The sequence below is a fragment of the Ailuropoda melanoleuca genome, chromosome 16 (assembly GCF_002007445.2).
Source record: "Ailuropoda melanoleuca isolate Jingjing chromosome 16, ASM200744v2, whole genome shotgun sequence".
Lineage (NCBI taxonomy): Eukaryota > Metazoa > Chordata > Mammalia > Carnivora > Ursidae > Ailuropoda > Ailuropoda melanoleuca.
In genome coordinates, this window is record NC_048233.1 from 1,765,389 (window position 1) to 1,792,196 (window position 26,808).

General features: G+C 42.1%; 1 protein-coding gene across 2 annotated transcripts in view; it reads left to right on the forward strand.

Annotated features, from left to right (window-relative positions):
* Positions 1-23,660, forward strand: part of DCP1B (decapping mRNA 1B) — a 54,648-nt gene extending 30,988 nt beyond the window's left edge. The window contains exons 4-9 of one of the 2 annotated variants that reach the window (XM_002914121.4): positions 4,777-4,843; positions 7,519-7,654; positions 15,868-15,996; positions 17,491-18,348; positions 20,606-20,854; positions 23,439-23,660. In XM_002914121.4, the coding sequence (XP_002914167.2) occupies positions 4,777-4,843; positions 7,519-7,654; positions 15,868-15,996; positions 17,491-18,348; positions 20,606-20,854; positions 23,439-23,519 (1,520 nt within the window). In that variant the 3' untranslated portion in view covers positions 23,520-23,660. Of the gene's footprint in view, positions 1-4,776; positions 4,844-7,518; positions 7,655-15,867; positions 15,997-17,490; positions 18,349-20,605; positions 20,855-21,526; positions 23,417-23,438 lie in introns of those variants that run through there. The other variant, XM_034645138.1, reaches the window with a different exon arrangement.
* Positions 23,661-26,808: the final 3,148 nt, after the last annotated feature.

A 26,808-nucleotide genomic window follows, 5' to 3' on the forward strand; every position in this document is an offset into this window, starting at 1 on the left:
AACATAAGGAAGGAAAACATTATTAGTGCAAAGCATTCCAAATGGGGTGGAAGTACAGAGTCAACATGGAGCTGCCAAACATAGCTTGTGTTTCCCATCTGTGCTGCCAGGACATGGGCGGTGTGATTGTGTCCTAGCACTCACTGCTATCAAAGTATGGCCAATACTAGAAACCTCAGAATCCCCCCTTTCCTTCCCCTCCTTTCCTTCCTTCCACACTCATCTCCTTCCTCCCTTCCCTCTTGCCTTTTTTCCTCTTGAGAGTCCATATGAAGCTCGGTTTTAGAAAAGGCTCATTCCCGTCTCTTATAACCAAGCCTACAACTCAAATATAAAACTTGATTCAGTCTTATTTATTTCATTTGTAAGGCTGGGGGAGGAGCATATTTCAGAGCAAACAGATGAAACCAGTCAAGACGTCTTTGGCTAAATCATTTCACCTTGTGAGACCACACATTCCTCGTTAGTGAAATAAGCAATTGAACTGCACACTTCTCAGCTGCCTTCCAGTTCTAAAACTTCACGGTTCTAAATTTCTAATTTCTTAGCTACCTTGTGGTCTTTCAGGGCGTAGTAGCTGTGCGTGCTTACTACCAAATACCAGTAACCAGTCATCATCAGCTGGTCAATCTTACAGAAACTTGAACTAGATAAATGGCACCATAAATCAAGAAATATATTTGAGTGAAGTCTCAAAAACAAGTGTTTACATCAAATGTATGATTAGATGTTCTTGGTTCTTACATTGGGATTATTATTCCACTCATTTGGGAAAAACTTGATGAAAGGAATGGGGTTTGAAGGAATTTTAAAATTTTGGTTTATCCTTAAGTGCGCAGAAGAGATTTGTGTGATTTACGCTGCCACATTTCCATAGTTTTCCTAGTGAAAAAAAGAGAATTTAAATGCCTTCTTAACTGCATTCCAACTAAGAAATATATATCCCTATGCTTTTGAGTGAAATTATTGTTGGCGGGGGGGAGAGCATTTACCAAATCAGATATCCTTCTCATGCCTATTTAAACTTTACCTATGTATTTATGTATTATCTACTTGCTAACTGTGTGGAAATATGCTTTGTGTTTTAAAGTTGCACAAATATTAGCATGAATCCTTGTTAAAAGATTGCGAGCTACCATTCATGTTTGAGTTGAAAGATATTTTGGGTAAAATATGCAACAAATGATAAATGTCTTAAAAGAACAGATTGTATAGAAATATTTGCTAGGAACATAACCTAGATGAGGTAAATCCCCAAAGATCATCCAGAATGAACTAACGCTCCATGCTAATAAGAATCCAGGAGTTCTAAATGAATGTGCATTTAAGGCCATTTTCATATTGCCTCTGATGACCTCTTAACTAACCTCTTAACATTTTATCAGCTTTAGATTTTTCTGCTGAAGGAATTAAAAAAGAAGAAAATACCATTATCAGATACAATCACCTTGCTTGGTCTGTCATCTGTGTGTACCTACGATATTCAGACATGAAATCTAATAGGGAGATTTTGTTTCCTTAATCATCCACACAGAATTAAAAGAAAAAGGGAAGATTGATGTTTCAACAGCTACGTAAGGGCAATATTACCTTGCCTGTTACCCCAAACACGGTTTTGTTTCTGATTGAGAATTTCCAAAGCATGAGAGACCAAGACAGTGCAGTTTTAGGCAAGATTTCGCAACTGTGCTGTTGAAATGTCCTGTATTAAATACGAAGAGGACTGCCAAAAAGATGAGTCCTTATGCCACACATTCTAGACATCGTTAGAACATTTTGGAGTACATTTCAACCTGTTCTTCCTATTCTTTACCCCACTTTGGGTTTCTTACCTCCAGGAGGAATGTAGAAGCAGTTGAGTTGAGCTTCATGCACCAAAGTGCCCTTAAACTTCACCTCTGCTTCGGAGGCGGGGTGACTGGGAAGTGGCTGGTATGCGGGTGCAGCAGGCTGGCCGAAGGCTCGAAGCATGGTGAACTTCCAGATGTGTACTAACAGGTCAATGTTTTAAAGTAAATAAATATCCCCCTCGTGAGCTTCCCTCCTGGTGATCTCTCAAAGCCCAGAGGTCATTCCCACAGTAACGTGTCAGCGTCCCACAGGTCCCTGCAAATTCAGGTCACGGTGATTACTTTATCAGGCTTAGAATTCGAAAAACCACACCTTCTTTTTGGGTTCTTTTCAACCGAGTTTTTTCTTCCTTGCCTGCGTCCTCACTGCCTCCCTAAGGATGGGCCTCTCACCCAGTGGCTTTTACAGGAAAACTGGGATTGAAATGTGAAGTTAATGGTTTCTGTCAGCCTGTCAGCTCATCACCTCCCTGAGGCATGATGATCTCTGGTTTTTATATATCACCACGAGCTGCTTTGATACACCCTCTCGTGCGGGAAGAGTGATAGGTTTGTCCAGGGCTTGGGAGACCTGGGGCCCAAGAGGCAGAAAACTTCGGTTGGAATGCATGTTCACGGAACCGCGGCCCCTCTCCCGCTGGAATGTAACGCAAGTCACAAAACTATTTTAAGGAGAAAAAACTTAGGCCTGGTTTGACATTTTATCTTGGTGCTACCCTTCAGTAGCCAGGACTGTTGGTAAATCTGGTTTTTTCTCCACTGACTAGTTAGATTTTACGTTCAAACCAAATATTAACGAGGATGAAAAATGCTATTTCAAAATGAGCCCATTTTACTCTTGAAGGCATGTTGTTTAGAGATAAATAGTCAGGTCCTAAAGAAATCTCCCCAAAGTCTTAAATAGTCATTACAAACCTGGTCTTCCCTTCATTCTGCGCTGACATCTGAAAGATGTTTTCATAGCATTTTTCCTCCCTAAATCTACATTTCAGTTATCTCATGATAATGACACTGTCAAACTGCTTTTCTGTTTGTATCAACAGTTTCCTTGGCATCCAGCTCTTACGAAAACCTAAGTCCTTATGTCAGATGACACAAATGTGTTAACATCAAACAAACAAACAAAATGACACTCAGAGCATTTCTGCTAATATATCCTACAGACCAGGCACAAATGGCTGGTTCCCCACTGCCACTGGGCCTGGATCTTCTTAGTCATGCTGTGTTTTTCTCTCCTGCTACCTACCACCTTTCTTTTCTGATAGTTTTGGAAAACCCAGTCTCCCAGGAAAGTAAGTTATCACTGTAACCAAAAAAGTGGACTCAGCTGTTAGCTTTATAACTAAAATTAAAACCAGCCTAAGACACAAACATATTCAGATTTATTGTCTTTGAATGTCGGTGATCTGTTGTACTTATGCTTTAGTGTGTCACAGTGTGTCACAGTGTGTGTAGGCAGTCAGAGTAGGACCTTAGTGTGGATGGACTGCTAACAATCTTGAATGAAAAGTTTTAAGATACACATTTAATGATCTTGAGACAAAAGAATTTCTTTTTCATATTAAGGCTCGCTTTGCACATAGGCTTCAGAACTCAGGTATCCTTTTTTCAAAAGATTATCAATGTATTAAAGAGGAATATGTGTATGTATTTCTAAGAGGATAAAATGCTTCTATTCCAGAAAATGCTGGAGCGTTCTTTCCATTCTTTTTCTTCCCTCTTCACATGTAGGTTGGTAAGAAACCCTGGCACACTAATCATACAAAAAGTTTAAAACCCCGTTGCCACCTTTTGGCAAGTGAGTAATTCAGATTTATGGGGTTCCTTTTAAAAAAAATCTGCCTAAAATAGCACTAAGAAGACATTTCCTGAAGCTTTTGTTATCTGAATCATTACTGACAAGAAGCAGAAATCCCACACTGAGGCATTGGTCAGGTAGGTGGGGGAAGAGTTGTCAAAGTATCACAGCTGTTTTAATGACCAAATAATATTCATAGAATTAAATATTTTGAATGTTTAAATTTTAAAAAGTTTTTCCTTTAAAAAATATATTTTGTTGGTTTTCATTGCCCTATCATAGCAATGCTGCTGTTTTCAATGAAGCGTTTGAAAACGTGTCTGTAGCTAATGTGTTATTTATATGATTAATAGCACCAGGTCCTCAACTAGATCTTTATAAATGTATTCTGGAACTGTTTAGCCTTTGCTATAAAAATGATGTAGATAGGCACATACTAAAGTATACAATTTATTTGAAAATTGTTAAATGAATCCGTAGCTCCATTATACCACATTTTTCTTTCATTACTAAATGATTAAGTCATGGTCCCATCTCATCTTTCAGCAGCTGTAAATTTCCCATACAGGCATTTTGAAGTCAGAGATCTGTTATTGAATTTTACTTTTTCCTGCACTGTGTCCTAACTAACAGCTTACAAAGCCAGTTTTTCAGCACATATTCCTGGGAGGAGGAGGTGGAGAAGGAGGAAGAGAGGTTTCTAGGCCTAATTTCGTGCATCAGGTTTCTGGATGCTTCTCAATAAAGATGAAATATGTGTATAAATGGGCAAATGGAGTCTGGGCACAGTAACGTTTAAAAGCCAGGAGTTCAGAAATTCTGATTTCACCCTCAATCTGTATTGATTCATTTAAGAAGCATTTGCCAAATGCCTGTTACTTTCAGGTGCTATATTGTTAAGGACAGTCCAGTTTATTGGGGGGAGGTATGTGTCCCTGTGTATGCATAAGACCACTCCAGAGTTCTGTGTGGTCTTAGACAATTCCAACACTAGGTTTTCAAGCTTAAACTCCAGTGATTGGTTTCATTTATCCATAAGTATGTATTTTCTTTAAGTTGGAAAGGGAATTTCTTTCCATTTTGTAATTTTGAAGGTCCTCATAATTTGTTTGATACGTTTTTTTGCAGTGTCCATTTATGGGATTTGGTTTTACGATAAAGAAGAATGCCAAAGAATTGCAGAGCTTATGAAAAAGTAGGTGCTGAAAGGCTAAGTATTTTTCTGGACATGATGCTTTCATTTGTGTTTCTCGGTGTAACTCCACTATACTCTTAGCAGAATGTAGCTCTTACAGCAGTCCTTTCCACCGTGGTAGGAAAACATTTACTATCACTTAAATGAAAAAGTCACAACTTTTTACATTTTACTAGGTAAGGTTTATCATGTAGAACAGTTCACCTCATTTTTGTTCTGCATGTGTGAAATATCTATAATATGAATTGTGGCAGATGGTAGTTTTCTTCAATATTTTCCTCATTTGTAAATTAGCAGGGTTTTTTCTCTGAAAAGTTATCAGTATAGCTGTCAGTAAAAAGAACATTTGGAACATTTTAAAGGCTGCTACACATTCTCTAAGATCTTTCCTTCCCGCCCTAAACACTTTCCTTTAACTGCATATCCATGGTTGTGGAAGCAGAGTTTCTTGCCCTCTCAAATGCTGTGAGTACTTAGGATAGACTTTATTTTCAATCTTGTTGGAAATATCGAAGTTAATGTTAGTTTAGTGATCAATAGGCAGTCCCTTTTTTAATTTATTTTTTATTTCTTTTTAAATTTTATTTTATTATGATATGTTAGTCACCATACAGTACATCATTAGTTTTTGATGTAGTGTTCCATGATTCATTGTTTGCAAGTCTCTTTTTCTTTTAATCTCTTGATAACCTTGTGGTTTGTCTCACCTGCATTTTGGGACACTTAAATCGGGGTCTTGGCTCCCTGACTGCATTGAGAGGGCAGCCCAGGTAAGCGTGCTGTCTCCTCTGTGACTAGTCAACTCTTCGACCAGTTCTTGAGCCCCGAGGCCGCTCCCTATGAGGCAGTTATGTCCCTGCTTTATGGGGATGGTTTAGAGCCTCAGAATGAAATGAGTTTCCTACACGTGCTGTATCTCACCTGGTGATAGGCTCCATCGAGCACACAGTATGGCTGCTGCCCACGCAGATTTGACAAAACATCTCCATCTGTAAAAGAACCATTTTCCAATTTTAAATCCTGGGGCAATGAAATGACTAAAAAGTGACCCCCAAAAATGAAATGTGGGGAACACTTTTTTATAAATAGATTTCTGAAAATCTAGCAACAGCTAATTGTAGGTAACCAGCTCACGTTGCGGATGGTGATTAAGTGTGTTCAAACTGGTATTTACCCCATAGCAACTAGTTCCTAATACATTCATGTTATTGTAAACTGTACAACGGATAATAATAGCAGGATTTCATATAGATGAAAAAATACCCTGTGTCTCAGCCAAGAGCCCCTGTTCAAACTGTTAGCATTCTGCAGTAATTACTTAACAGCTGGGGCAGGAAATTGATTGTTGACTAGCAATAAGCAGCTGATGTGTGTGGATTCCGAGCCCTTCCTCAGTTAGTATTAGATCTCCCAATAAGTTCTCAGATGTCTTTTACCATAAATGACATGGCCGTTTTAAAAATTTGAGCTGAAAATCAAAGCACACAAAGGAAAAAGTGTCTTTCTCCATGTTACCTGGCACCATATAGGAGCGATCTGGTCTCTCTCCTGTATTGTCTTCAGGAAGACAGAAGACACTCTTCGTTGCTCCATTTTGTTTTTTAAATGCCCCCCTTCTAGAATGGAATCTCTGCTGTTTATAAATTGCCAGAGGAGTATAATATTTGAGTTGCTCAGATCAATTTTGCTTTGACTATAAGGGACGTTGAAACAAGGAAGGGGAGGGATCTCGATTTGCACGCAGTTTGCTCAATGTTTGAGAACTCTAAATTGGGTTTCCTCAGCAATTAATGTCCTTTCAAATGCTCTAAATGAGGAGTTGGCAAACTTTTCTGAAAAAAAACCAGATAGTGTTTCAGGCCTTGGGAGGCCATAGTCTGTCACAACTACTCAGCTCTGCAGTCATGGTGTGAAAGCTGGCTGTAATGTAAATGATACATAAATCAGTAACTGTGGCTGTTTGTAACTTTCTTTACAAAAACACATGGTGCGCCGGGTTTGGCCTGCAGGACCNGATTTTATTTATTTATTTGACAGAGATAGAGACAGCCAGCGAGAGAGGGAACACAAGCAGGGGGAGTGGGAGAGGAAGAAGCAGGCTCATAGCAGAAGAGCCTGATGTGGGGCTCGACCCCATAACGCCGGGATCACGCCCTGAGCCGAAGGCAGACGCTTAACCGCTGTGCCACCCAGGCGCCCCTGTTTGTAACTTTCTTTACAAAAACACATGGTGCGCCGGATTTGGCCTGCAGGACATCGTTTGGCCACCCTTCCTCTGGGTTCATACATGTATTCTCTATCAGAACCTCAACTCTCATTTTTCTTCTTTCACTTCCTAAGCAGTCTTACTTCTACTATGACTACAACAAGATAAAAAACAAGTGGGGACTCCTGGGTGGCCCAGTGGGTTAAGCATCTGCCTTCGGCTCAGGTCATGATCCCAGGGTCCTGGGATGGAGCCCCGCATCAGTCTCCTTGTTCAGCAGGGAGCCTGCTTCTCCCTCTCACTCTGCCTGCCGCTCCCCTGCTTGTGCTCTCTCTCTCTGACAAATAAATAAATAAAATCTTAAAAAAAAAAAAAAGTTAAAAACAAGTGGGTGGGAATTAGATGGTTTTAAAAGCCATTTGTGTTGAGTTCGTTTTTCTTGTGTGGATTTTCCCCTCTATTTTTCTAGCCTAACTCAATATGAACAGTTGAAAGCCCATCAGGGAGGTGGAACAGGAAACTCCCCAATGATCCTCAATTCAGGAGAGGGCAAGGAAGTAGATATCGTACGAATGCTCACCAAGGCCAAAGATGAATACACCAAGGTGAGTTTTTGTCTTCCTTTGTGAAACATACTTAAATCCTACAGTGGTAATATGCTTGTGGGAAAGGGTTAGTGCTATTATTCCTTCCACCAGACAAAATCGAATTAAAAATTAAATCTCTATTTGGTTTTAGCAAGCTAAAGAATACCATTTATTTTAAGTGGATTAAAAAGTAGCCTAAGAAATCAGCAGCCTTCCTACATACAAATAGTATCCAATCAGAAGGTTTACTAGAAGGCCCCACTTACAGTAAGAACTATTAGTATAATGTTCTTTGGAATAAAATTAGCAAGAAATGAGCAAAACCTGTATGAAGAAAACTTTTAAACACTCCTGACAGGCATAAAAATAGACTTGAACAAATGGGAAGCTATGTCCTGATCTTAGATAAGAAGATAAAACTTAAAGCTCTCACTTGTGTTTAATCTGCAAATTGAATGATTCCTAAACAAATACAGACTAGTTTCTTTTCTTCTTTCTTGGAGCCAGACAGGTTGATTATAAGGTTCATATGGAGAAATATACAAGAAAGAATAGCAGGGAAAACCTTGACAAACGAGCAATATTGGATGGGCGAGAAGGGGGAGAAAGCTCTAGCTATCTGATATTAAGGCATAATAAGTGCCTACGCACTTAAAACAGTATGGTCTCGATGGTAGCAATGCATAAACAACCCGATAGACCAATCGGACTGGTGGGAAAGTCCAAATGACACCCCAGTGTATGTGAAATTTAGGACGTGATAAAGATGAAAATCTCAAATCAGCTATTTGAGTGGGTATTTAAATAAATGATATTGGGACAAGTGGTAGCCATTTGGAAAAATACAAAATTGGATTTGTACCTTATACCAGGATAAATTCCAAATTATTAGAAATTTAAATGTTAAAATAAAACTATTCAAATACCAGAATGAAATTTATATGGATTTCTTTGTAATCTGGAAAGGAGAAATCTTCCTAAACTCTGCCTTAAAACCCAAAAGCAATTAATTCAACTACATAAAAATAAAAAAAATAAATGTTTTGCCTGGTTAAAAAAAAAAAACAAGCCAAGTGAAAAGATATGTAAAACTGAGAAATATTTTTACCTAAGTAATAGGAGGAGGGTTAATTTCCCAATTTTATAAACTGCTATTATAAAAATAGAGAAGTAAAAGATTAACACCCTCTAGAAACTTGGGGAAAAAGAAAATTAAGAAAAAAAGACAAAACCTAGAATTTGGAAACTAACTGAAATAAGTGTACGTAACTGAATATCATATTATGACAGTAGAAAAGAAATTGGGGAGTGACTTCAGAACCCCGTATTTGGACTAAACACCCTTAGACAAAAAGAACTGCAAAGAAATTGTAAATCATTCAGTGGTTTTTATTGTTAATGGCAATATTGGCATTGTAATTTTTCAGCTGTCATGGATATAATAAATGAGTATGTTTATGCAGTCAGAACAAAACCTTCAGTGTAAGAGAAAAATATTAAGTTAAAGCCTTATATAATGTTAAATTTTAAATGGAAATGTTAGAGTTCATATTTTGTTTCTTAAATATGTAGTTACTAACCTTTTTCCTGAAGAGACCTAGAAATAAGGGACAACTCAGCAGCAATAAGCACCTCTGGCCCCCAGATTATTGTTTCTAAATACTATCCCCCCCCCCAAAAAAAAGTTATCAGGGCCTTTAAAGAAATTCCCAATTCCATGTCTGGGATGGGAAAATCAAACAAACAGGGTCACATGAAAGGGGCTCAGTAGTCAACTTGAAGGGACCACTGACTTAAACATCAAATTGTAACATCAACAAGAAAGACTACAGTGGATTGAAACACACTGAGTATAATCTGTGAGTTCATGGTGATGAGTGAGCAAGCAGACCAAAAATGTAAAACAGAACAAAAAGTAATTAATGGCTATTCTTGGAGGTACTAGGACACCAACTCCTTCCTCTGAAAATCAGTTGTTAATGGGAAGGAATTAAGCATTTACCCTGCCTGACCAGTAGAGAAAAATTTTCAGAGTAACCACATAATCCTGGTTGATGAGAGAAAGTTCTTTGCTACCAAAGAATTCCAGCTATTAAATGTAGATGAGATGATAGAACTTAAAACCACACTAGTAAATAAGTGATTCAAGCAATGATCATTAGTAATAATATTATGAGAGAGGTTGATGGAAATTTGACCATGGAAATCATTCTACCACCACATGAGCCCACTGACCAGCGCTCTTAAAAGTTGGATAATCAGGGGCGCCTGGGTGGCTCGGTTGGTTAAGCGTTTGCCTTCGGCTCAGGTCACGTTCTCAAGGTCCTAGGATCAAGTCTCATGTTGAGATCTCTGCTCAGCAGGGAGTCTGCTTCTCCCTCTCACTCTTCCTCTATGGTCTCTCTCTCTCTCTCAAATAAATAAAATCTTAAAAAATAAAGTTGGATAATCAGACATCATATGTCTCCTAATGTGATACAATTTGAAATATGTAGCCCCACCTTGAAATATATATTGTTGATCCTGAATCTTTTTTTAAATTTTTTGTTTAAATTTTTATTAAATTCAATTTAGTTAACACATAGTGTATTATTAGTTTCAGGGGTAGAATTAGTTTCAGTATTCATCAGTCACATACGACACTCAGTGCTCATTACATCAAGTGCTCTCCTTAATGCCTCTCACCCAGTTATCCCTTCCCCCTACCCCCCTCCCCTCCAGCAATCCTCAGTTCGTTCCCTAGAGTTAAGAGTCTTATGGTTTGCCTCCCTCTCTGTTTTCATCTTATTTTATTTTTCCTTCCCTTCCCCCATGTTCATCTGTTCTGTTTCTTAAATTCCACATACGAGTGAGATCATATGGTATTTGTCTTTCTCTGACTGACTTATTTCGCTTAGCATAATACCCTCTAGTTCCATCCACATTGTGAGCTTTCTTAAACTTACTAGTTTACAGAAAATGAAAAGGGGTGGGGGAGGGCAGTCAGAAAACAAATTAAATGGCACCACAAGAAAGCAATCAGAAAAGTCCTGAATGAAGTGGGACATGCTAAAGGACAACCGGCCAGATTTCTCCAACATGCTTTGACTTGATGCTTTGACTTGATGGTTGACTTACCCTTGATTGGTAGACTGTGAGCTCCTTGAACACAGAGAACACCCTGTCTCCATTTTCATCAGCTTAGTGTCCTTCAGTGTTCCTGGCACATGTGTGCCACATAAATGGTTGTTCATTGATTCAATGCATATGAATATGAATTAATCACAGTTTCATTGTCCTTCAATCAGAGGGCCTGGACAGAGATGCTTTAATCCCAGATGTGGTCAGTAACAACGTTTCTGTATGAGTTTTCCATTTAGCTTAATTCTTCAGCAGCTGTTAAAAGACATCCTAATGACTTGGCAACTATCAATTAATTATACTTTACCTAATTGTACTATTATAGGCACACTAAAGATCAATCTTAAATGGTGACATTTTTGCCCTCCAGGAACGTAGGTTCTGTGAGGACAGCATAACAGTGGCCAATAAAAAAATAAATGCAAATACTGAACAAAAATTATTTTCTTTCTTCTCCCTCCCCCCTCTCAGCACACACACTCATATTGTATTATTTTTATTTTATGATGTTTCGACATCTTAAAAGTCTTCTGATTGGGACCAGAATTCTCCTCCCTGGGCTAGCCAATTTTTTTTTTATAAGTAGGCTCCATGCCCAGCGTGGAGCCCACCACAGGGCCTGAACTCAGCACCCTGAGATCAAGACCCACACTAAGATCAAGAGCTGACTTCTTAACCAACAGAGCCACCCAGGTTCCCCTGGGCTAGTTAATTCTTAGAGATAGCAAAGCGCCCAGTCAAAGGCTGCCTTTGTCATGCAAATTAGCCATCCAGAGCTTTCCCCCTCCGTTTGGCCCTGGCACCCCCAGAGGCAATATTCCTCTGCCTTAATCATCTCAGGTCAGGGGACTAGGGACCACCCTATAGTTCAAAACCTACTGAAACTTATCCAAAGGAGCCAATCCTAAAGTGTAGAAACTCCAACAGAGGCTCTAGCCTTGGCTCTCCCCTTGCTCCTGCTTTCTGTCTCCTGCCCACCCTGAGGTTTCCCCATGTGGCTTCCTGTTGCTAGGACCTCTGAGGATATTTGTTTCCTGAGCCTCCCCAGTGTCTCCCCTCTAGCTGCACCTGACTGTCTCATAAAAGAACACGGAACACACACACACACAAACGCTAATATGTGATTTTGGAGACTTAAATTAAGCCATGGCCTTATACTGTACCTATAACTTGCAGTGTTTACCCCACACTTTCTTTGCCCTTCAGAATCTACATACTCTTCAGGGACCAGTTAAAATTCCACTTTTTACACAGAGTTTTCCCAGATCTCTTCATTCAGATTAATTATTCTTTCCAGTGAACTCACCAGTCTGTTACTATTTGGAATGTATTTTGCTCTTCCTCATTTATTAAAGTTAAGTCAACTTCTTCCACTATAAACTTATTGAGCTCGAAACTATGTTCTAGTCATCATTACGCCCCTCCCCCAGATTGGTTGTTATAACGTTGACGTAAAGTGCAGATGTTTAATAGGTGTATAGACCTGCTTTTCTATAAAATCAAATACATGTTATATACATAATGTTAATTGCTCCAACTGTGTGATAAACAGAAGAAATTATCCTTTCTGCAGTTCACAGCCAGGGATGTAACCTTCTAGGAGCACCTGCATGATCCTGTCACTTTTCTGGTCTAAATTCTTCTTGGCTTCTCACTGCCTAGCATATGAACCTTCAGACTCTTCAAGGATTACATAACGTTTCTTTTCCTAAGTTTATTCTCCTAACCTTACTACCTTCTCCCCCCACCCACCCCCCACAAATATTTGAAACTCCTGCCAAATGGAGTAACAGTGTTGCTTCCTCAAAGTGCCTTCATGGCCTTCTTGCCATGCTGTCCCGTCTCCTTCTTTACTTGTCAACATATGCTCAGTCCTTCAGGGCCCATTTCAAATGTTCTTTGTCCCTCCTGTTATTTCTGATCTACACAACCAGATCTGTATGCGCCCCCGTGAACTTCCGTTGTCTTGTTCAAACCTGCTTTATATATGCCTGTGTTTGTGTTACGTCTTCTCCCACACACAGACATTTCAGGAAATGTGGAGATCATGAGTAAAATGGCTCTGAGGTACGGGAAAGGGGGAACACAGACAGAGGCAAAAGAGAAGGCAAGATTTCTCTCAGAATTCTCGCGTGAGAAAGTGGTGCTCCCATCACCGGGAGTATTCAGAAAGAGACTACATGATGACATACTGGAATATTAGGGGGGAAGAATCTCACTTCTCTGGGTAGGGATTAAACTCAATGACTTCTGAGATCTTCCCAACTTTAAAATGCTTCAGTTTATGAAAATCCCAAAAAATAAGAGGAGGAGAACTTTTCGGCTAAAGGGATATGATGTTGGTCAGCTGAAACCTAGTGACAGCAGATGCCAACTGTTTACATGAAGTTAATAAGATAATTAGAAAACCTCATTTTGGCCAGTATTTTGATTTTCCCCCTAAGAAACAATTTTCTGTGAATCTGCTGTGAAAGTAGCATGATGTTAGTTCGAACTTCACCTCCTTTTACCTCCTCCCTATTAGACCTCTGATTGAGATGCTAATGAACAATAAAACCACCAACTCTCAGTAAGAAAGACAGCCAGGGCCAGAAAGGATCTTTGCTGCATAGTTCAGTTCTGAGCATGCACAAGTGGACTTTCTTGTGTTTTCTGGTTTAAGGCAAGAATTAATAGTGCTCATTTAATATACTGTGACTTATTTATAAAATTAAAGAAATTACTAAGTGTCTTTTGATGTTCAGTGAGAAAATTCAAAAAAGTAGAAAAAGGAAATAAAGAATATCCATAATCCTGTAACCCAAAGATGTCTACTTTTAATGCTTTCAGTGTATTTTCTTCCAGACTTTTCTTTTGGCACAAGTACGTATGTTTGTGTGTTTGTGGGTGAGAAAAGGAGAGCACGTGACATAGTTTTTAAGGCTTTAAAGAAGTGCCTCAGGATCTCTATGGAGAATCCATTACACACGTCTTCCAACTCTGTTTTTTTCCAAGTATCGTAAAGTTATTTGGGTCAGGAGAAGCATGGAAAATTAAACAGCTGGAAAATGAGCTATCTACTATTGAGGCAGATGATGTTTAATTCCGAGCAATTTGATAGAGAGCAATTTTTACCTGAAAGCAAGGCTTCAGTGATGGATAGTAACACAGAAAACAGCTTCCAGCAATTTTACTTAGAAAGGCTATCTAGGGCTTATGCATAGCAAGAGACAGAGCAGTGTCTCAGCCCATGTGGATATGTGTAAAGCGAAGGTCGGGGGGATCTGTTTTTCTTTGTTTGAAATTCAAGGTCCCTGAACATAGAGAATGAAAAAGTAGAGGTGCCTGTGTAGCTCAGTCACTTGGGCATCCAACTCTTGATTTTGGCTCCAGTCGTGATCTCTGGGTAGGGATCTCAAGGTCATGAGATCGAGCCCCACATCGGGCTCCACGCTGAGCATAGAGTCTGCTTGTCCATCTTCCTCTGCTCCTCTCCCCCATTTGTCCCTCTCCCTTGCTCCTTCTCCTCCCCCGCCTTGCACTCTCTCTCTCTCATAAATGAATAAATAAAAAAATTTTTTTAAAGTCAGACACGATCATTCAGTGAATGTAATCTGAGCATCCACTTTCTTTTACATAGCAAGCAGAAGTTAAAGGCTTTCACGGTAAAATTTTGTATAAGTGACTCTATCTTAGGCTGTCTTCTTGTCCTGTGTTGGTTATTGCCTTGGAAAGCCAGGCCAGTTGGTCCATGCAGCCATACCATTAACCTCCAGCATTCACCTAAGAATTAGAAATAACATTTTATGACTCATAAAGGGATTTCACATCCCACTTAATCTGGTGCCAAACATCCAAAATAATGATAGAATTCTTGGAAGAAAATGATTAGTCTTTTGTACATTTAACTTTACAAGCCCAAGTGAACATGTGGTGATTGACCCCATACTCCTACATCCTTGAATTAGAAAATACAACCCAATAACTGTAAAACACATTGGAAGCCTTGGGTTCCTGGGGGATGAGATTGTGTTTATAGCTCATTCTGTGTCAGGGACAGTGTGAAATATTTTCTTACCTGAGGCCTTGACAGTTGAAACTAGCAATGCTATAGAGAGTATAGAATAGAAGGTAGTGGTTTTATATTCAGTTTTATTTGGTGTGTTAACAAGATAGATACTGCCATCATTGCTGTGTTCTTTGTGTTATGAATCCTACTGTGTTAGCAATTGTATGGTTGCTTAGATGAATGTATGATAATGATTCAGTATTTGAAATGATGGGTCTTGGCTCTTGGCTCTTTCTCTGTGAAGTTCTAATTTGTGGTGAGTGGCTCAGAACACTCAGATTTGAATTATTCTGTTTATGTTAAAAGTCATTTATTAAATAAAGATGGTGTTAGTAATTTTTAAGTCAGTGGTTTGAGTCAGCTTTACTTTTTGGTTTGTAGACTGAAAAGGGTCAGTTGCTTTGGTGATGCAAGTCTCCAATTTTAAGTCAACTGCTAATGGGTGAATAAAACCATACTGTAATCCAGACATGGCATTTAAAGAATTGTTTCTATCACTGTTCATCATTGAAAAGCATTAGACTCCATATTTTTAAACTATTGCTTCTTAAGCCTATCTATAGCCTTTCAAATATCCAAGTATTTCAGTGCCTCTGGGTCTTACAGGCTAATGCTGTTGGTAATATTTTAGGGTACCGAAATTGTGCAACTAAGAAAAATTAAATTGGAGTTTGATTTATACTCAAATACAGTTCATATTGGAGGAGATCAAGTAATTTTCCTTTTTTCATGAAAGTCTATCAAAAAATAGTTATCAATTAGATAAAATAAAGGGCAAGAAGTTCTTTTAAAAAGATTAAAGCTTCTTTTACACTAAAAATGAGCTTCTGGGGCGCCTGGGTGGCACAGCGGTTGGGCGTCTGCCTTCGGCTCAGGGCGTGATCCCGGCGTTGTGGGATCGAGCCCCGCATCAGGCTTCCGCTATGAGCCTGCTTCTTCTTCTCCCACTCCCCCTGCTTGAGTTCCCTGTCTCGCTGGCTGTCTCTGTCAAATAAATGAATGGAATCTTTAAAAAATAATAATAATAATAAAAATAAAAATGAGCTTCTTTTTTTCATTTCAGTGTAAAACCTGTTCTGAACCAAAACAGATAACCAGTTCATCTGCCATCTATGACAACCCCAATCTCATCAAACCAATTCCAGTGAAGCCCAGTGAAAACCAGCAACAGCGCATACCTCGACCCAGCCAGGTATGAAGGCCTCTGCTTTCCATTTGCAATGTCTCTATAGGATTGGTAAAGAACTTTTACCCAGAGTATAGTCAAAGGAGAGCCTGGTGCTGTGTAAGGAGGCTTCAGGGTAAATCTAAGAAAGAGAGATTTCAAATTCGTGATTGTTTCATTTTAATAATGTATTCTTCCTGGAAGGGGGTTGAAATTTTTAATTTTGGGATTTACCATATTCTGTGTTCATCTCTTGTGGACCTGAACTCCTTGGAGGATAATGTATTTTTTAAAAACAGCAAACTCGTAACATTGTCAGAGCTGACAGGAATATTACCTGCCAGGCCTGCATTCTTCTGAGGTAGGTGGTTGGTTTCCCAAGGCCACTGAGAGAAGGACAGCCGAGGCAACAACAGTCAATTAAACATTTCCAAGCACTTCTTCTGTCCCAGGTACAGCACTAGGCATGGTGTGTATAGGACGGAATTCCTATTCTAAGGAGTGGCATAAAATTCCCCTGTAGACTTGCTGAGTTATCATTGTATTTGCATCTCAATATAGGAAAATAAGAGCATTTTTCCAGAATAGTGCAGCATTAACAAAATTGTTAATCTGCAAGTCCCATTATTGATTGTCAGTGTATTATAGCTATTTCCACTTCCTGTGGTTATTCCTCATTAAAGGTTTGGGGTTTTTTTTTAAAGGAATTCATTTAAATCAATTTTGAAAATGAACATAGAGCCAAAAGACATAAAGACTGGCTAATGAAAGTCTTGTACTGAATTTTTTAAAAAATAAGTCTTTTCTAATGACCTTTTAGCTTGCTTTTTATTGTTTGCCTTCCATGGAAATTTTTCATTTTAATAAAGAGACTGGAATATGTTGATGTTGGAAGGAGCTTGTGTTTTCTTAGTCCAACAACACGGAAAGCCGCAGAAGGAGCAGGAGGGGCGATAGGGCAGGAAGGAGGTAGCTTTGTGACTGACTAGGCCAGGGCAGGTCGTATGTATGCATGTGGCGATTTTTTTTAAAGCTACTGGTATATAGTTGAAAGGATCAAGTTAGTTTAAATGACTTATCCTAAATTTCTCTAATTCTAAGAAAAGCTGCTGACATCCTCATATTCCTGTGTGTTCTCGGCATCTCATACTCTGCAGGGTTAGGCGGACTTCCTGTTGACGAGATTATTTCCCTTTTCGTATCTATAACTTTGCACCACAGTGGTCCCCAGTCTGTAACCCCAGGCCCATCAAGGGCTCTTTCATCAATCAGCAGATGCTAAAATATAACTGCTGTCTTGAAGTTGGGAGCGAAGAATGCTGTGAAAAATTTTTACCTAAAAGGAAGTTCTTAAATTTGTAAAATTGATTTGTAAAAGTGATTGAATTATAGGTTTTTCATCCTCTGTAATTGATCCTATGTAAATAAAAAAAATCATCGGTTGGGTTAGTTATGTTTCATAGCCCACCATATAACCAAATTGTATGCAGACCCATTTTCAGACATTTTTATTTTTTCCAGACCGTAGACCCCGAGCCCCAGCACTTGTCCTTGACAGCTCTCTTTGGGAAGCAGGACAAGTCTCCGTGTCAGGAGACCGTGGGGTCCCCACAGACCATCCAGCAGCTGCAGCGGCAGGAGCCACTTCCCATGAGGCAGGGAGTTGTACGCTCCCTCTCCTATGAGGAACCCAGAAGACACTCACCCCCCATCGAGAAGCAGCTCTGTCCAGCCATTCAGAAACTCATGGTCAGGAGCGCAGACCTCCACCCGTTGTCAGAGCTGCCTGAAAACCGGCCCTGCAGAAATGGCAATACCCATTCTGCGGGGGAGGTTTTTCTGGGACCTGTGCAACCAGGGTCTCCCCATAGCATTGGGACTTCTCAGCGTGTACAAAGTGCTTCCAGAACTCAGAGCCTTTTGGAGAAGCTTCAGAATGCCCCGAGGCCAGCACATAAGTATGACCCTAGCACTCCAGCACCTGCCAGCTCAGCTGCCCCGAACCTCAGCACCGCTCTCGCCACTGCCACCCCTGGTGCCCCAGTAAAGGGGCTGGCTCAGGCGCAGGCGGGGTATTTCAGTGCCTCCCTTCCAGCTCCGACACTAGGACATCAGGCTTGTGGAAAGGAGCCGTCGGCACACCCAAGACCCGCGCTCCCCCACTCTGGCAGTCAGACTGGCAGTTCTGGGGTGATCTCCCCCCAGGAGTTACTGAAGAAGCTCCAGGTCGTACAGCAGGAGCAGCAGCTGCACGCACCGAACCGGCCGGCCTTGGCAGCCAAGTTTCCGGTGGTGACTCAGAGCTCCAGAGCAGGGCAAGCCCTGGAGTCCTGGATGGACAAGACAGCTGGCACAGAAAAGCAGACCCCTCTTTTTCAGGTAGATGTCTTCGGGGGAGGCTGGGGGAGCAGGGGTGGTATTGCTCTAGTCCTTCGGGAATACTCAGCAAGCCTGAGATCAGCTTCGGTGCTCCAGGGAGACCTCTGCACAGAACGGGGTGCCACAAGCCACATCCGCACATCGTATGACCCCCATAACTTTACGCCTGGAGAGACGATCCTTTCTTTGCTTAGCCGTCTGGGGGCTGCCCTCCTTTTAGAGATACTTTACTTGTCAAGTTAAATTTTCACAGTGTTGTAAGGTCTGAGACAACACACGGACATGGGAAACAACAAAGACAGGCAGAAAACCCCTGAATCTGACCATGAACACTTCCCGTCCGAGTTGAAATCATTTGCGATACCAGACATCTGACCTCTTCTTCTTATTTATTCAGTAAATATTTCTGAGCACTTACTACTGCCAGGCATTGTGCTACCTGGGGGTACGTTGTTCATGATGAGGCTTACATACTCACCGCCTCTGCAGGGCCCGTGGTCCTGGGGGTGCTTGAGGTCAACAGAAAAAACATATCAACTCCTCAAAGGTACAGGCACTTTTTATTTCTGTCACCACTGTAGCTTGATGGAGATCGAGAGAGGGGTAAGTTAGTATGCCATCTAACTCCCCCCCCACCCCCTCCACAAACACACACTGGGCCAGTCGGGGGAAATACTGTGACTTTTAGAAACACTCTGTCCTTCAAGGAAGGTGACTCTCTATGTATCAGTAACTTGGAACAGCGATAAAACCACAGCTATTTCATGGCCTATAAGGAACATCTGGATATCTGACTGATTTTTTTCCTCCATTTGGATTGGTACAAATTCATTGACAAGGCATTGGGTTTAATAATTAGGACATTCTCCCTGTTTATTACAGATGTCATCATTGGTCCTTTTGTCATGTTTTGGCAAGTAGCTTACAACAGTTCCTCAACAAGCCTTCACTTTTTGGTAACAAAAATGATGGGCCTGTAGCATAAGTCTGTGTACATGAGAGCCTGAGTCAACGTGTTCTTGTTCATTATTTATTACAGTCACAAGGGAACGGTTGTTAGCTGCCCGCATCCTCATTTCAGTGTGTCTTGTCCCCTCTCTTTGATACCTGCTTTTTTCTCTCGGCAGGATGGGACGCTAGGAAAACTAGGACACCAGATGGGACACTGGGAAAGCTGGGGTTAATCGTTTGACATCAGCTTCTGCAGACACAATTCTCATTTCTCTTGAGCACCCACAGGTGTGGAGAGCTGAGCACAACCGACCGTGCACTCTTCCTCCTCTTCCTCACAGTGGATGCTGGGACCCCCGCTGGGGGGGCATCCGTTTAGCTTCTCTGCTCCAAATGGCAGATAGGGACAGTTAAAGGGAACAAACGACCTACCTTCCTCCAAACTTCTTTCTGCTGAGGGAGTGAAATCACAGCAGCTTCTAGACTGCGGGCCTTTATGTCCCCCTTCTCGTGAGTTCCTTTGGGGCATCAGAAGGCTGATAAGTAACATTCTTTTTTCTCACCCGCTTTAGAAACAAATGAGAGCTAGCCATAGGAGTCAGACGGGGATCAAAATGTCACTTGCGTAACTGGAAAAGCTATCGGAAAACTTGGTTTTAGGCCTATAGCCAAGCGAGGTAGACATACTCGGCGGGGACTGACAAGTCACTGGCAGTGCTAAGCACGAGCAGCCCTCCCTGCGCCCAGAACTTGAGCTGGAGACGCCAGTAGTGTCTGCTGTCTGCAAGCGGGCAGATCCTCTCAGGAAGGGACCCGGGAGGGGTGACCCTCTCAGTAAGAAGTCAGTGAGCAGGCGGAGAGAGGCTGGGAAGATTCCCCCACATGGAGAGTCAGGAGCGGAAATGTGTGTGTGCTCCCCGAGCAAGTGCAGTAGGGTTGCTGGAGCTTGAGGTCAGAGTGGTGGACAATAGGGAAAAGCCTAGCAGTCCTGAATGCACGCTGCCAAGCGATGGCAGTAAAGCAGAAAGGTAAAATCTTACCGGGCGAGCTTCCTATGCTAGTGGGAGCAGCAGTGCCGGCGGCAGACCGCCAGAGCTGCTTAGCGGTAATGACACACGAAAATACGTGGAGAACCGACCAGGAATCAGGCTCCTACAGGCTTTGCCCGCCTCGTGGAGTGGCCGCAATTACTACCGAAACTCCCTTATGCCCACGCCTGCAAGCGAGGGGCCTCTCTCTCCCTCTCCCTTTGTTTCCAAGGAGCCGCTACTTACTGCTGTCCTCTGTGTGTGTTTGCCGTGAGCAGGCCACCTCGCCTCCGCACGTCCCGGCCCCATGGGCTCCTTCTCTGCTCATGTCCCCCATGGTGTTCACACAACCCACCTGCGCCCCACCGAAGGAGCGGGATGGTGGGCTCTTGCCCCTGGGAAGCCAAGAACCAGCTGCCACTTCCACCAGCCTCCTCCTGCCTCTGCCGACCCCGGAGCCCCCCGTGATCACCAGCAGCCCACTTACCAAGAGACAACTGCAGGAAGCACTGCTGTACCTCATTCAGGTAGGAGGGCCACGTTGTCTCTCTTCTTACCTTTACCAGCGCTGCTGACCTGTGGGCTGCCACTGGGAGAGAAAGTGCCAGCTAGCTAACGCCTGCTTAGTGCTCCCCAAGAATAAAGAGACCACGTAACAGTTCAACCTAAACCCCCTGGCTTCTGTGCTCAGTTAACTGGTTGAGATTCAGAAGACTAGCTGTGGCTCGAGGTGTCTCACGACATCAAGGATTTTGTAAGATGGAGGACTGGCTGAGTCCTCCAAGCTGTCACCTGCCAGGAAAGAAGGCAATGTACCCTGGATGCTTAGCAGCCCCTGGGAGGGTCACAGGTGCCCACCACACGTGCACAGCTCACCGTGGGGCCACAGAGGTAAGAGGCCGTTGGGCAAGCTCCGGCGGATTGAGGAAGGAGGAGGCAGCAGGTAGGGGAGGAGTCATGGGCTATGACCACTAAGGGCATGCTTTACAAATAATTCTGAGCCCTGCTAATTAGGACAGGGTGGACTGCGGGGACTTCTCTGTCAGCCAGGTGGCTCCCTCTGCTGTGAGGTACTCAGAGAGTCACAGCTGACACTTGCAGAGAGCTTTGTGCCAGGCACTGTTTGAAATGCTTTACATATGTTAATTCCTTTAATCCTTATACAACAACCCTATTATTATTTTTTTTTTCTGTTTTAGAGACAAGGAAACTGAGGCTACGTGACAGGCCTGAGGTCACAGCTAGTAAACATCAGAGCTAGGCTTCAACCCCAGGCTGGCTGCAGAATGCTCCTTCCCTGCAGGAGTAACAGGAGTGGGAGGGGCGGCCCCAGGAGGCAGGTTGGCCAACCACCTAGGGAAGCACACCCGGAAAATATATGCGAGGCCTTGAAAAGGGGGGCACTGTCATCCAGACAGACTTCAAGCACCTCAGAGTCGGGTATCTTTTTGATAGAATCTTTACGATAATTTTCGTGGTACTTTGCTTAAGCTCTAGCAGACTTCCGGAGTGCTGGCTTGCAGACTTCCGGAGTGCTGGCTAGCACTCTGCAGTTGTCTCATCCTGGTTGAAAAGACAGCAGTCTCTATTCTTAAAAACGTTTTTTTAAAGGTCGCATATTTTAGAGAGAAGGGAAGGAGCAGGGGCTAGAAACGAGCGTCTACATGTGAAAGCAGATTAGCAGTCCGCTAAAGATCAACCACAAATGAGTGGGCCATACTAAGTCATGAACAAATATTAGGATAAAAGTATTTCCCACCTTGTCAACCCATTCGTGATAAGTTTGTGAGGACTTAGGACATCTTTAAACTTCTTTTTTTTATGAGCAATAAAGGAAAAAACCCTAAATTTGAATTGAAAAGTTTCACATTTTTCTGGTTCATTGCATTTCAAAAACATGGCTCCATAGATCTTTGTACAGGAGCCAAGACTCTGGAAGTCTAGAGCAGGTCCTGTCTATTGCTAGGTAGAAAATTACATTTATGTTCCCTCCACTCTCTGCATCACGCTTTACTTTCCCCCATGTTGTAGACATCATCTTCCTGATGAACTCTTGGAAGTCACTCACGCAATCTGTTTTTAGCCTTTGCCTGTTGGTAGGACACAATCTCATGCACTGGGACTTTGTGGGATAAGGAAAAACTGGGATAACATCACTGTCTTTCATTGCATGAGAATAATGCTAGCTCTGTGCGTGGGGTGCCAAGAGGGAATGAAGGGGGAATGTGAAATGTGGGTGAATTGCTAAAGCTTTAAAGGATTTGAGTGGGAGGTAGAAGTCTCTAGAATTAAAAACCAAGAGCACCACTGTTTAGCCATGATTCTCCCTCAGCCCTTAGCTAGGCAGGAGGCCCAGAGACTACCAGTCTCACGGCTGCCCACTTGCCAAGACCAAAAACTTGCTGTAACTCATGGAAGAATTAGGCTGGTTTTGATGGTATAAATGCAGCATCTTGCAAATAAATCGTAACTAATGCCAAAGGCAAAGTATACACATCGCGGGAGACTTGGGAGGACCTTTAAGAAACAACAGCAATCGCTTAACCAAACTTCGAGAACCCCTGATCTGGATCATTGCCTCCCAATCCAGCCTTCTGTTAGGACCTGTGTCTTTTCACACAACAGACCCAGGCTCTTCTTGAGTGAACCTCATTCCACTCTGCCACGTGGCTGGGCCGCCCATCTGGACTATATGTAATGAGCACTTGGTGCTTCTCATATTGACTGTTGGAAACCAGCGGCTGACTCTGGCACTTGCCTCCAATCCCACTTAACATTCACATATTCAGGGCGCCTGGGTGGCTCAGATGGTTAAGCGTCTGCCCTTGGCTCAGGTCATGATCCCAGGGTCCTGGGATCGAGTTCCACATTGGGCTCCCAGGTCAGCAGGGAGTCTGCTCCCTTTCCCTCTGCCTTTCTCCTCCACTCATTCTCTCTCTCTAAAATGAATAAATAAAGTCTTTTTTAAAAAATTCACATATGCAGTGAAGAGCTACCTGCCGTTGGAGCAGACAGGTGGAGAGGAGCGCCCTAGCGTCAGCGCACCAGTTCAGCTCCTTGGGTTTCTGCCGACCAAATCACATCCTTGGGTCTTTTGATTTTGTTTTCCAGAACGATGACAACTTCTTAAATATCATCTACGAAGCTTATCTCTTCAGCATGACACAAGCAGCCATGAAAAAGACGATGTGAAAGCAAGACATTTTAAGACTGATTTTCAAGGTCCTGTGGCTCAAGGTCCTTTTGCGTCAGTGGTGTTACCCTAAATGTTTCTGCCTTTTTAAAAAAAAAAATAAGTATATATAATATGAAGTAAAATGTTTCAGAATTTTCTTCAGTCAAGATATTTTTTTCATCACATCCTCCAGTACACTTGGTACTAAGAATCCAGTGGATAGAAAGTCTTTTGCTCATATCACATAGTAAATTCCAAGCTTAAATTATTTTTTCCTTGCATGCATGGGGCCACTTCTACAAGCATTAGCCTCGCAGTAGGAAGGGCTGTTCTGGAAACTTAAGTTTCTTTTTTATTAATAGCTCTGGTTATTCTTTAAACGGGGGAGTGGTTTCCCTGTTGCTGAGCGCGTCATGCCATGGTGCATACCAACCACCAGGTGGCAGTGTCACGCCACAGACTAACCTACACAGCCCTGCCCGAGCCTTCGAGCCTTCGGAAGTACAGGTTTTCTTTTACCAAAGTAAACCTTTCATCTGTAAAAATCCAGTTGGCATGTTTTCCCCGGGCCTTTGAAGGGAAATTATTTCTAAGGGTATTTATAGGTAGTTTCTAGAGGATAGTTGTTCTAGGAGTCCACAGTGGCCCAAATTTCCAGTAACACTTCATTTATCCCAGCTCCTCTTATTTCTTCTGGACCCAACCAGCAGAATATGCCTGCCTGTGCTTCCAAATGAACATTTTGTCATTTTCAGCAGAACATGCTGAGAGGAAGGTCACAGAAGATTTTAAAGCTTTTTCTTAGCCTCTGAAGAGAGATAGTAGATTGTTTAGGGGCCCTGATGGATAAGGACTCTTCAAGCTACATAGCAGATTGATTTTTATGTTCACAGAGCTGAGGAGCTTAATCTTGGAGGGAGGCAGAGGAGCCCTTGCCAAGTTGTTAAGGCCCCAAAGTGTCCATATGGGAATTAGTCCCTGCTGAGTATTAGTAATAAATAAAGCTTTGCATTTCTATAGCTCTTTTTATTCTTAGATCATTAAAAAATCTCTAGCTTACTGCATGGAAGACAGGTTTTATTCTCATTTTATAGGTCATCCAGGAGGCATGGGAAAAGTAGGTTTCCTCACAGCTTCTGACTTGGGCTTTAAGCTTTGGCCCTTCGTGCAGGCACACCATCAGTGGTGTTCCTCAGAATACCACTTCCCACACCTCCCGCAGGAGCGTGCTTTTTCTTCTAAGGAGAAAAGGTGGGCGGGAAAGGATTGGACTCTTACTGACCCTTCGTGATGTGCTGTCCACTAGGCTGAGGAGTCTACTGTTACCCTCCTAAGTTTAGGAAGGGATGATTTCTTTCTTTCTTTCTTTCTTTCTTTCTTTCTTTCTTTCTTTCTTTCTTTCTTTTGACATCTCCCACATCATCTCACACAGACATAAACCCGTGTGACACTCTAACAAAATACTTGAAATTAATAATTGCACATGTAATATCTCCACATTCTTATAAGGAGAATGGGGCAAGGAGAGAGACACACATGGATCTATTATCCTGAAGTCAGTGATTGTGCTCACTTCTGTAACACACATACTAAAATTGGAACAAAATCAATGATACACTTAACTGCTTGCCAACCTTTTCTTCAAAAAAATTTCTTTGATCGTAATTACATGTTTAGAGTTGCTTCTCAAACTAGGGAGAAATGAATTCTATTTTAAATGTTTCTAATATATCTGGGGGTAGAAAATGGCTGATTTCTGAAATATTTGTTTTTTAACCTCAGCACCAAATGAATAGAATAGAGACCTCAGCTGTGGTACGTCATGTGAAAAGGTGCGCCGTGCTATGTGACAGAAGGAAGAACCTGAGCCCAGCATGGTCAGACCCGCACTGCAGGCTTCACTCGGGCCTTTTTAGGTCAACGCCACAGTGATCTGTTTTGAAAAGTAATAAATTGTCCATCCTTTACTGGAATGAATCACTTTAAAAGTGACAGGCCCAATTCATTTTGACCAAAGACTAAGTCACCCTTTGAAAGGACACTTGGTGATTGAGTGCTTCTTCCTTCATGTGGCAAAGCAGAGGAGAGCTTCTTTGGACAAAGAGCTTTCTCTAGAGAGTCCAAGAAACAGATAAAAGGGGTTATCTGAGTCACCCCAAATTAGATTTCATAGATAAATTAACTTTTCTTTTTCCCACTCTATACCCCAAATTCTGAGACCATCGGAATTGCCACTCCCAGGGGTCACTGGCTCCAGGCAGCAGTTTTAAGCTAACTGAATTTCAGATGGAACCCTGAGATAATTTTCCTAAAGCCGGTGTCATCAATGCAGTGGATTTCAACCTTGTAGAAGTTACGGAAGTCAGTTCTGCCTGGTGTAGGGGACAGAACACATAGCCTTTCTCAGACAGTCTTGCCTTCGGTTCCCACACAAGTGAATGTCTTTGAGATGCTATGTTTTCATTTGTAAAATGAAAGGAATAACCACCCCACAGCATCCTCAGATGGAAGTTATTTATGGAAAATAGTTCTGTGCCACAAACTCTAGAAGTAACCAGTTCTGTCCTGCCCCTGCATGTCATATGCTGTGTCCCAGGCCCCGGCCGTCAGGATGAGGCCTGCAGCTGCTGGAGGGAAGTTCATCTGCCATCCTTTGTCTCCACTGTGACCCAAGTATTAAGTCTTATATTGCCACTTATGTATCTGTGGCCACTTTACTGTCCTCTCCCCTTCATCTTTATCTTTATCAATAAAATGAAAACAGTAACACTTGCCCCTTCCTTCCAAAGGAAATGTCATGAGCTGAGACAAAGATGTCAGTGAAACCCACGATAGTATTTTTCCTGCCCCTGCATTTATGGGTAATGCGCCGTTTTAATTGTAAAGCCAGAGAAGACAGTGCTGTTAATAGAATTTGTAGTCCCTGAACTTCTGAAAAGACACACATTGCTCAGTTTCCCCATTTAGAAGGCCAGGCATGGACGTAGTTGCAGAGTGAGAGAAACCTTTGTCAGCATCTTTAAGAATTTCCTGGTCTCCGTACCCATTCCTGCTGATACCCACAACTGGCTTCTTCCAACCCTCTCAAAAGGTAGGCCCAAGGCAAAACATTCCCAGGCTGAAGGCTGTCCCATAAAGGCACATGTCATTTGCCTCTGGTAAGTTCATCCTTCCCTCAAACACTGTTAGCCCACATGCATTTCTCACATCCTGGCAGACAGGACTCTACTTGCTTCATTTTGAATGAAAAGTGTGCTGATCAGAGAAGAAGGTGCCTGCCCTCCTAAAGACGCCCCAGCTATTGGA